This window comes from Brachyistius frenatus, unplaced genomic scaffold (assembly GCF_029030835.1).
Source record: "Brachyistius frenatus isolate BFR_SWC_R1_liver_20210118 unplaced genomic scaffold, ASM2903083v1 Contig_221, whole genome shotgun sequence".
Taxonomy (NCBI): Eukaryota; Metazoa; Chordata; class Actinopteri; family Embiotocidae; genus Brachyistius; species Brachyistius frenatus.
In genome coordinates, this window is record NW_027210820.1 from 290,900 (window position 1) to 302,500 (window position 11,601).

An 11,601-nucleotide genomic window follows, 5' to 3' on the forward strand; every position below is an offset into this window, starting at 1 on the left:
GGGGGGGAGAGGTGGAGAGAGGTGGGACAGCATTGGAGCCGGAGACACCAACAGACTTAACAAACTGGTTAAGAAGGCCGGCTCCATCATTGGCTGCAATCTGGACAGCCTGGAAAAGGTGGTGGAGAGGAGGACGCTGAGGAAACTATTATCCATATTGGATAATCCAGACCACCCTCTCCACCTGCTGCAGGGACAGAGGAGGACGTTCTCCAAAAGACTCCTCCAGCTGCTGTCACAAGGACAGATACAGGAGATTATTCCAGATACAGGAGATCATTCCAGATACAGGAGATCATTCCTGATACAGGAGATCATTCCAGATACAGGAGATCATTCCTGATACAGAAGATGGTTCCAGATACAGGAGATCATTCCTGATACAGGAGATCATTCCTGATACAGGAGATCATTCCAGATACAGGAGATCATTCCTGATACAGGAGATCATTCCAGATACAGGAGATCGTTCCAGATACAGGAGATCATTCCAGATACAGGAGATCATTCCTGATACAGGAGATCATTCCTGATACAGGAGATCATTCCAGATACAGGAGATCATTCCTGATACAGGAGATCAGATACAAGAGATCATTCCTGATACAGGAGATCATTCCGGATACAGGAGATCATTCCTGTCCACTACAATAAGACTGTACAATAACTCCTCTCTGGCAAAATCCATCACACAACAATAACACCGTTGGTTGTCTGTTTTCTTGTTTGTTTAAATCTTTGCACTATTGTTTAGTTAGTTTTAATTTAATTATTCTATTTTATTTCATTCTATTTATTGTATATACTGTGCATTTTTATATTTAATATTTTACTGTTGTTTTATTTCTTTCCTGTATCTATAATGCTGCTGTAGCAAAAAAAAAAATCCCCTTGTGGGATTAATGAAGTAACTATCTATCTATCTATCTATCTATCTATCTATCTATCTATCTATCTATCTATCTATCTATCTATCTATCTATCTATCTATCTATCTATCTATCTATCTATCTATCTATCTATCTATCTATCTATCTATCTATCTATCTATCTATCTATCTCAAGTTACAAAGGGATTCACATAAAATAAGCCATTAAAATAAAACAACCCGTGAATTCCAACGAGCCTTAACAACACAATGATCGGATAAAATGACCATAAAAACAAATTAAAAGAAATAACAATTGACCACTAAAATCAACTAAAATCAGCAAAGGCTCTCCGATAACAGGATGTTTTAAGAAGAGAGAAATGATGTCACTGACTCTGCAGACCTTATTTCCTCAGGCAGCTCATAACTTGGGGGCTCTGACTGAATATGCTTTTTTAGGTTTAACTGCACTGTGCTGCAGGCTGAAGTAAATCACATTATGAACTGCACAAAAGTTACATTTCATAAACATTAAAGTTAGGATTTTACAGCACTTTAGAAGAAGGAGATGAAGCAACAGCTTGTCAAATGGGCCAAAAACAAAAGATGCGGGACAAACTTGGCCCATGGGCCTTAGATTGGGCCGCTATGGTGTCCAGTACACAACAAAATGGAGCACATCACTGGACAACATAACGCACATATTTCATGATTCATTTTACAATAACTGGATTATTTTTAAGTTGAAGTGTTGGATATTTGATCTCAGCCCCAAACTACAAACCAACAAAAGTGAGTATACATGAAACCACTGTAACAAAAGTGAGTTAACCTGTAACCACAGCAACAAAAGTGAGTTAACCTGTAGCCACGACAATGAAAGTGAAAACAGCTGCAACCACAGCAACAAAGTGAGTATACATGAAACCACGGCAACAAAAGCGAGTACACCTGTATCCATGGTAACGGAAATGACTATACCTGTAACCATGGCAATGAAAGCGAGTACATCTGTGACCAAACAGGGAACGTCTCAGAAGTGTTGAACTCTCACCTTTCTCTGCAGGGTATTTGCAGTCCAGTTCAGCTGCACTGACATTGTTCTCGTCAGCAGCATCATTCGCAGCTGCAGCCAGTTCATCAAACGCATCCTGCAGTAACAGTCGCCACGTTAATAAAGGAACATCTCTGGCAGCACACAACAGAGCAATGGTCAGGTCGACGCCTGTCTCCTCAGGTGATAGAACGCACAAATGTTTGGGTTGATCACAAATCCAAGTCCATCACCATTCACTCCTCCCACATATGTAGTACTTTTTTTTTTTTTTGGGGGGGGGGGGGTGTATTCATTCTAAGAAGGCAGGAGTGAAATGGGTGAGGATACAATAATATACTTTTTTGTCCGAACTCCACAGCATTGATGTTAAAATTCTGTGTAGTACCCAAGAGGATTTTTATCATTGAATAAACTTGTAATTTCTGTTTTCTTGGCCCTTTTTCAGAGCCTCGTATTTTCTGCTGATTTACTCTCTTTATACCAGCTAGTGATGCAGGTCCACGGTTAGTCAGTGCATGTGCAGGAAGCTCCAGGGCCTACCTGGTTACGCAGATTGTTCTTGTGCAGGTACTGACTCCAGGGGTCGGGGATCTGCTCATCCTCCTCAGCTGAGGCGGTGCGGGAGTTCATCTTCAACAGGTAGCAGCCCTGAGGACCATACCTCTGCTTCATGTCCTCATAAACTGCATCTGCCCTGGAGATGGAAGGAAGACCACAGATTCAACACAATAGAGTTTACTCTTACCAGAGCATCACAAAAACAGCAGCATATTTAATAGTTCTGTTTAGAATTAGATTATCCGTTTTCAGGACGAGAACATGAGGAAGAACCAATTGTGACTGCAGCTGAACACAAAGAAGCTCCTTCCAGTGCCTACCTCTGTTCATCCGCCTCGCTCATGTCGTGCAGTAGGACGTAGTACTTGAGTGTGTTGGGGATGAACCACTTGGGGTTCGTGTATTCTCCGCTGTGCTGAATCCTGTGCTGCTCCTGGGAGAGCTTGAGGAACTGCTCCACGGGGACGGCCTCCGTGGAGGACACCACCAGCAGGCCTGTCGGACGCACAAAGTCAAGGACACAACGGCCATCATAGAAGGCTCTGCTCCCACAGTTACACTGGGAGCTACTGACTAGTATTACTATGAATAAAGAAGAAGAAAAAGGAAGTGGAGAAGATACATTTTGAAAGCTTTAAAAACCCAGTTGATCATCCAGCTCTAACTGTGAGTGGGTTGGAGTTAAAAGAAATGGATTTTGTTTTGTCGGAGTGCTCCTCTATTGAAGGGACACAGTCATGAATTTTTCTGTGCACTAATCACATTTTACCAACATGAAACATCTGACACCTGGAATCATTTGCTAACTGCTAAAATAATCATTATTTCAGCGGCTTTGAGGTGATTGACAGGAGATTCAGACTACTGGTCATATTTTTTTATGTAAATACATCTGTTACAGACCTGTCTGTTCAAACCTCTTTACGTTTCCCTCACCATCTCCTCTCAGTGGGTTTTTCAGACTTCAAGGTTACTTCCCCCAAGTTCTGCTAAAGTGAACGCATAGCACACAACACCCTCACCGTAAAATGGAGTCTGGGACATGAATGATGCCAACAGGCCCGGTTTGTGTGTCAGCTGCAGCAGGATGAGCAGGGGGTTATTTATGTTGTTTTAAACTGCCTTCACTAATAAAAGTCTGTCGTGTTAATTTACCGGTGTTGTCTGAGAAACCCACTGCGACATTATCATTTGTTACACCGGTATCGCTGGACCTGAAATGAGCCAATGCTGCATGCCAACTTGACCCGTGACCAGATCTGAGTGCTTTCAGAAGGATACAGGCAAGGTAGTGATTGAGGAACTCGTGGTCGGCAGCAGGCATCGACTGCAGGAAGTTCTCCCTGTAGGCTTCAAACCACGGCGTCGTTACTGGGAACAGAAAAACTAAATAAGAAACAGTTTCATCCAACAAACAACCATCAGCCATTACCTCCTACTATACGTTATACATCCAGCTTATCTATGTATGTACAGTACACATTCATATACAAACACACACACATATATATTTATATATATATACACACACACACAATTGTGGATGAATATGTTGGTACCTTTAACAGTTCATATAAAACTAATTTTTATTCCTCCTGAGAAATGATGAAATTAAAACAGTTTTTCTCAAGTGAACAAAGACAATTTTATCTTGAAACGGCCCTGACAGATTTGTTGGTACGACCAGAAAAAAAAAAAAGAAGAGAAATAGGAGATCAGTCTGAGGAGATGAGTGAAAATGATCTCTCAGCATGTTCAAGGCTGGAAGAGTTTCATCTCCAAACAGCTTCATGTTCCTGAGACTACAGCTGCACATACTAGGAACCAGTTTCAGGTCCATGGGACTGGAGTCAAACTGTCTGATGCAGCTGCAGGAGGAACGTGGAGCCCAGACTGAACAAGAGGACGGTGCTGATGGTCCACAACGGACCAAGCAGAACTTTGAAGTGGAAGTCTGAGGTGTCGCTACGTCGGCTTCTGATCTGCTTTTTGAGCAGCAGTGGGCTCCATGGGAGGAAAGCCAGGAGATCTCCACTGTTGGAAGAAAAACTGAACAAAGAAATACTAGAATTTTCTCAAATGCATAATGATAAGCCACAGTGCTTCTGGGAGAACTTCCTTTGGACAGATGAGACAAACTGGAGCTTCTTGGTAAAGTCCCATCAGCTCAGTGTTGAATCTGTGCAGTTCAATGAAATCTGAAGACTATCAGGGCCCAGTGTCCCAAAGCTGTCTCCGTTACAGGTACTGGTCCTCCAACAAGATCATGGGAGGGTACCAACAAATTAATCCACAAGAGTACATGAAACTGGTCAAAAGTTTTAGAAAACTCCAAATCTCTCTCAACCCCCCCCCCCCAAAAAAAAAAATCGCTGTTTTGTTTTTTTGCGATGCTTTCGGCCTGATATCAGGCTGCAAAATTAAACTGCATGAATTTCAACAAAAACTGGAACCATGGAAGTTTTGGAAAACATTTGACCTGTAGTGTGTGCATATATGTAAATACATATACTGTGTACACTTTATATTACTTTACAGGCAACCATTACACAAGGCTGATCTTATTTATAGCCTCATGGATTTATCACGTACAGATCCTGTAAACCATCATCTGAGGTAACACCATAATTATTAGGTAAGTAATTCATAGCTTTCACATTGAAACAGACTTTGCAAACTCATTCACAGTTGAAGGTACATTTAAAGGATTGTTTAGAGAGGAATATGATGAGGAATGAAAAGAAAAATCTAGTTGGTTAAAATAAATTTAAATAAAGCTGATAAATGATGATCTCATTCTCTTCTTTTTCTTTTTGTCATGTACTCTTTTTACCCTTTATCGTAATATACATTGAATTCATACTTCTGATCTCAGTACAATGAAAAAGCAGCCAGCACAAAGACTACACAGCTACTGGGAGGAGGAGAGGAGCAGGGCTCAGAGGTCTACGACTATCCACACATGAGCAGCAGACAGTGATACCTGTGTGGTACTTGGAGGAGTTGATCTCCAAGCGTGTTTCTCTCCAGACACTGTACCAGGGGAGGCTAGCTTTAAAAGAGTCATCTGATAGGTGGAAGCAGAGAGCAGGGGCTCGTGTTAGTATTAGAGTTCAACTTTACAGATGATCGAGGGAAAATTGTTATGGAGATCTGACAGCCGACAATCAGTTTGTAAATGTCACTGCAGCTTTATGAAGCGTCAGTTTAACTTAAAGAGAACAGTAACTCTGTAAAATCATTATTCACATTTCAATCCTGTCATATTATCTCACATAATCCCCCTGGACTGGATATCTTCATTTCCAGTCCACACAGTTGCAATCAGAAATATTCAAGCCCCGACACTGGAAGGACAGTCGGGTGATTATCATATTGAATTGAATTGAATATATGACATTTCTGATAAGCTCACCACTTACTGAAGAGACAAACTTCCCAAAAAAGACCCACAAAAGAAAATGATTTCTCAAAAACCTTCTGACACGTCTCTCTTTGAGAACTTTGCCTGCTTTTGGTGTACAGCTTGCTCATATCCTGCTTTCATGCTCCCACTGCTTCTTTTAAATGCCACCAAAGATTTTCACTCCAACATCTCAGTCACATGTCTGTTGTCCACATTGTCCTGGCGTCCAGCACCGCCGTGAGGAATCTAATTTTTTTTAGCAGGATTCATTAATTCACACATAAATTCACATCTTTCATCAAAATCAGAAACATCCTGTCTCACAGTGAAGCTGGAACTCATTTGCATTTGTTACCTCAAGGCTGGACTATTGTAATCGTTATCATCAGGATGGTTCAGTAACTCTGCGAAATCTTTCAGATGATCCAAAACGCTGCAGCGAGGGTACTGACCGGGTTTAACAACAACACACGGTGGACTTCCTGTTGAATCAGGACTAGAATTTTAAACTCTTCTCTTTACATACAAAGTTCTTAATGGCCAAGCTCAATCATATTTTAAAGATCTTACATTGCAGTGTCATCCTAACAGAGGGCTTGTGGTTCCAGAGTATCCAAGAAGCCGACTGAGAAGCTGAGCCTTCATCTTTCAGGCTCCTCAGCTCACTCTGGGTTCTTCCTGTTAAAACTAAGTTTTCCTCCCTAGTGTCTGAGGGGACAACCTTCTCTAACTTTTGAGACCAAGATTCAAATGTTCCTTTTTTGATGAAGCCTATTGTTAGAGCTGGCTCAGGTTAGTTATGCTGTTATAGGTCTAGGCTGCTGGGGAATCTCCCATGATGCACTGAGCTCTTCTCCTTTCCCTTTCAATCTCCATATATTTATATGGCACAAATGCAATGAACTACCTTTGTGTTCCCTCTCCTGTGGTTCGTCTCTCCCTCCTCTGCAGCTGCATGTTTTTGATCGGTGGTAACTGGCAACCTGCCCACTGTTTATTATGTGTTGTGTCGCTATGCTGTTCTTTTCTCTCTCCGCTCTCCCCTTACTCCAACAGCAGCTGTTCTCCAGCCTCTGAGTCTGGTTCTGTTGGAGGTTTCTTCCTGTTAAACGGGAGTTTTTCCCTCCAGCTGTCGCTCCTTTGGAAATTGTTAAACTGTTGGGTCTCTCTCTATAATGTTGTAAAGACTTTACGATGATAATTGTTTTGAAATAACTTGTGTTGTGATTTGGGGCTATTGAAATTAAATTAAATAATAATAAATAATAACTACAAAAATGATTGTGTTCTGTGTTTGTTAGAATATTGATATTTTCCAACATGTCCTTCTGGAGCTTACCACTGACGTTGAGGTCATAGTCTCCTGTTGTCAGGACATTAGTGCCAGCGCCCTCTTGTGGCTGGCAGGACAACACCACTTCATTGAGCAGTCGGCGCTGGGCGGGGCTCAGGGCAGCAGATGCTGGGCTCGGACTCGTCACCACGTTGTTGACGCAGATTCTCAGGTTCTTCACAGCCTGAACCTGGTTGTTGGGATCCCGGATGTGACCTGCAAAAAAAAAAAAGGAAAGAAGACAAGAACTCTGTCACTGCATTTCACTCAGAAAACAGTCTCTCACTGTCTTCGGCTACGGTTTGAAACCTCAAAAGAAATCTCAATTTAGTCCGTTAGCCTCCTTGTGGCTGCAGCTCTTCTCGGGTACGGCTACTGAACTTCAACAGCAGGAGGGCCAAATATGAAAATCACTGCGGGGATCAAAATCCAACAGATATGTGTCGTACAAATCCTCCACATCAAATCCTTCATGATAATATTGGTGTGATAGATATCTACACATGATGTACCCAAACTAAACAAGACGTGGACATGACAGATATTAAGATATTCAGCGTTACTCACATCTTTTTTACATTATTATATTTATTATTCACAATAAGTAAAGAGCCGGCTGCTGCCATCGCAGCATAATGATGCTCTCGGGTCTACTGAGAGGACTGGTATCTAGGACACGGTTTATGTCCTGGTCTCTGAGTGGACCGGTATCTAGGACACGGTTTATGTCCTGGTCTCTGAGTGGACCGGTATCTAGGACACGGTTTATGTCTCTGTGTGGACCGATATCTAGGACGCGGTTTACGTCTTGGTCTCTGGGTGGACCGATATCTAGGACGCGGTTTACGTCTTGGTCTCTGGGTGGACCGATATCTAGGACGCGGTTTACGTCTTGGTCTCTGGGTGGACCGATATCTAGGACGCGGTTTACGTCTTGGTCTCTGGGTGGACCGATATCTAGGATGCGGTTTATGTCTCTGTGTGGACTGGTATGTAGGACGCGGCTTATGTATTGGTCTCTCTCGGACCGATATCTAAGACGCGGTTTATGTCTCGGTCTGTGTGGACGGGTATCTAGGACACGGTTTATGTCTCGGTCTCTGTGTGGACCGGTATCTAGGACATGATTTATGTCTCTGAGTGGACCGGTATCCAAGATGTGATTTATGTCTCTGTGTGGACGGGTATCTAGGACACGGTTTATGTCTCGGTCTCTGTGTGGACCGGTATCCAAGATGTGATTTATGTCTCTGTGTGGACTGGAATCTAGGACGTGATTTATGTCTCTGAGTGGACCGGTATCTAGGACTCGGTTCATGTCTCTGTGTGGACCGGTATCTAGGACACGGTTTATGTCTCTGTGTGGACCGGTATCTAGGACGCGGCTTATGTCTCTGTGTGGACCGGTATCTAGGACGCGGCTTATGTCTCTGTGTGGACCGGTATCTAGGACACGGTTTGTCTTGGTCTCTGGGTGGACCAATATCTAGGACGCGGTTTACGTCTTGGTCTCTGGGTGGACCGGTATCTAGGATGCGGTTTATGTCTCTGTGTGGACTGGTATGTAGGACGCGGCTTATGTATTGGTCTCTCTCGGACCGATATCTAAGACGCGGTTTATGTCTCGGTCTCTGTGTGGACGGGTATCTAGGACACGGTTTATGTCTCGGTCTCTGTGTGGACCGGTATCTAGGACATGATTTATGTCTCTGAGTGGACCGGTATCTAAGATGTGATTTATGTCTCTGTGTGGACGGGTATCTAGGACGCGGTTTATGTCTTGGTCTCTGTGTGGACGGGTATCTAGCATGCGGTTTATGTCTCTGTGTGGACCGGTGTCTAGGACGCAGTTTATGTCTCTGTGTGGACCGGTATCTAGGACGCAGCTTATGTCTCTGTGTGGACCGGTATCTAGGACGCGGTCTATATCCTGGTACCTAGGACACAGTTTATGTCCCGGTATCTAGGACACGGTTTATGTCCCGGTACCTAGGACACGGTCTATAACCCGGTATCTAGGACACGGTCTATGTCCCGTTACCTAGGACACGGTTTATGTCCCGGTACCTAGGACACCGTCTATGTCCCGGTACCTAGGACACCGTCTATGTGCCGGTACCTAGGACACGGTCTATGTCCCGGTATCTAGGACACCGTCTATGTGCCGGTATCTAGGACACGGTCTATGTCCCGGTATCTAGGACACCGTCTATGTGCCGGTATCTAGGACACGGTTTATGTCCCGGTACCTAGGACACCGTCTATGTCCCGGTACCTACGACACGGTTTATGTGCCGGTATCTAGGACACGGTTTATGTCCCGGTACCTAGGACACCGTCTATGTCCCGGTACCTACGACACGGTTTATGTGCCGGTATCTAGGACACGGTCTATGTCCCGGTATCTAGGACACGGTCTATGTCCCGGTATCCCTCCTTCAGAAGCCCAATTAGCCAATCAGCTTCCTTCCTGTCCCCCTGGTTGTGACAGAGCGGCTCCGTGTCCATGTTGTCCTGGAGACCAGCCTTCAAACGTCAGGGTTCTCTATTTCCCCTCTCGGGTATCAGGTGTGGACTTCGTCTGTCCCCCCCCTGTCCCCCCTGTCCCACTCCTGTCCCCCGCAGCTGCTCCGTCTCACTGCGGGCTGCTAGCCGCCTGCTAGCGGGTCAGGCCGCAGATGTCGGGCCTTCCTCTCCAGGGTCCGGGACAGTCAGCAGGCCGCCAGTCGGGACCTCTGCTGGCCGGAAACAAGCTCCTACCTTCGGACGTCAGTCTGCAGAAAGGCCGCAGCAGCTCCGTGAAACTCAGGTTGTTCTTGCGAGTCACTCTCTCCGCCTCGTCGCTGCATAAGACGGCCACCATCGGGACGAACGAGTCCTGGACGAACTCCTGCACCGACTGAACACACTGGGCCATGTCGGACCGGGTCAGAACCAGCAACACACCGAACCGAGTACCTGTCCGCCGCTTCGACTCTCACTGTTTCATCGCTTCAGGCAGCTCCTCCTGTATCAGCAGACGGCCGCCATGTTGAATCCGACAGCCCTCTTCCTGTGTAGCACTGGAACGGTCAGGTGATTCTCCCCTGACGTCACTGCCTGATCCAAACCGGAAACACCTTCTCTGTTTTTTCAAATGAACATTATGTGCACACAAAACTGCCTACGTCAGGGGATATGTAGAAAGTTAGTTTTTATAGGAAACATTTTTAACTGTAGAATGAAAGTGAAGTCCTGTTGACGGAGCTTCATCGTGTAATGATCCCTCAGCTTTAGATCTAAAACTCTTAAATAAAGGAAACATCTCATTAATAACATTAAACCTTTTCCTTCTCATAAGTGAGAACACCCAGATGTGTTTTCCACATGACGTCGAGGGCCTTGCTTTTTGTTTGAGGTCCTTCCTGAAAATGTGAGTTTGTCCTCCGGTAGTTTGACTGCTGGTAACTGAGGGTTTTGGTCCAGGACCAGGATCCAGGACCAGGGTCCAGGACCAGGGTCCAGGACCAGGGTCCAGGACCAGGGTCCAGGACCAGGGTCCAGGACCAGGGTCCAGGACCAGGGTCCAGGACCAGGGTCCAGGACCAGGGCCCCGCCCATCTGCTGAGGCTCTATTTAGTCAGATCATATACTGTACAGTTCACTGGGACCCAAACGCATGATGACACCAGAAAGAAGATGGAAGAATACAACTTTTATTTGTATGTGATAGAATTGTATTGTCAAATGGGTTCTAAATAAAACAACAAAGTGTTTTAGTGAGTCGTGAGTTCTGAAGTCAGCACAACGAATAACAGGAATACAAAGAAAGAAGAGAAACCTTAGGCTCTGTCTCCCGGTGAGGCTTCTACTTGTCTCCAGATTTCAGTTCCAAACTCTGGGAGGAAACGAATGAATCATCAATAATCAATCATTCTGATCGGCATCCATCAGCCTCCCAAAAATCACAGAAGTTCTCCAAAGCTGGCATCAGCTGACCCTTTCTCCCTGTTCCTTCATATCCTGCAGCACCATGAAAAGTGAAGTGACTGAATCAAACCTCACGCTTCATCTCATCAGCTTCCTTACCGCCATTTAACTTCAGTAGGTGGAGCCTCTCCCACGAACACAAGAGTCAGATCATCTTTGTCTCACCTGTGAATGCACCGTACAAACATTATATATATATATATATATATATATATATATATATACAGTCCTGGCACCTGTTTTAATGGAGGGGACAAACGCAACAACTCTCTTCAACATCCAAAGAGACAAACATTCAGTCTGCTGGACGTTTAGAAGGCGGTCAGGTGGTGTTTCTGCAGGTCAGGTGGTGTTTCTGCAGGTCAGGTGGTGTTTCTGCAGGTCAGGTGGTGTTTCTGCAGGTCAG

At 44.7% G+C, this 11,601-nt stretch overlaps 1 protein-coding gene across 2 annotated transcripts in view; it reads right to left on the reverse strand.

Moving 5' to 3' along the window:
• trappc8 (trafficking protein particle complex subunit 8) overlaps positions 1 to 10,283 on the reverse strand; it is a 32,441-nt gene extending 22,158 nt beyond the window's left edge. The window contains exons 1-7 of one of the 2 annotated variants that reach the window (XM_069719715.1): positions 9,987 to 10,283; positions 7,233 to 7,442; positions 5,471 to 5,554; positions 3,769 to 3,858; positions 2,808 to 2,982; positions 2,470 to 2,623; positions 1,927 to 2,023 (exon numbers count right to left, since the gene is read on the reverse strand). In XM_069719715.1, coding sequence (XP_069575816.1) covers positions 1,927 to 2,023; positions 2,470 to 2,623; positions 2,808 to 2,982; positions 3,769 to 3,858; positions 5,471 to 5,554; positions 7,233 to 7,442; positions 9,987 to 10,143 — 967 coding nt within the window. In that variant the 5' untranslated portion in view covers positions 10,144 to 10,283. The remainder of the gene's footprint in view (positions 1 to 1,926; positions 2,024 to 2,469; positions 2,624 to 2,807; positions 2,983 to 3,768; positions 3,859 to 5,470; positions 5,555 to 7,232; positions 7,443 to 9,986) is intronic. The other variant, XM_069719716.1, reaches the window with a different exon arrangement.
• Between the last annotated feature and the right edge of the window lie 1,318 nt (positions 10,284 to 11,601).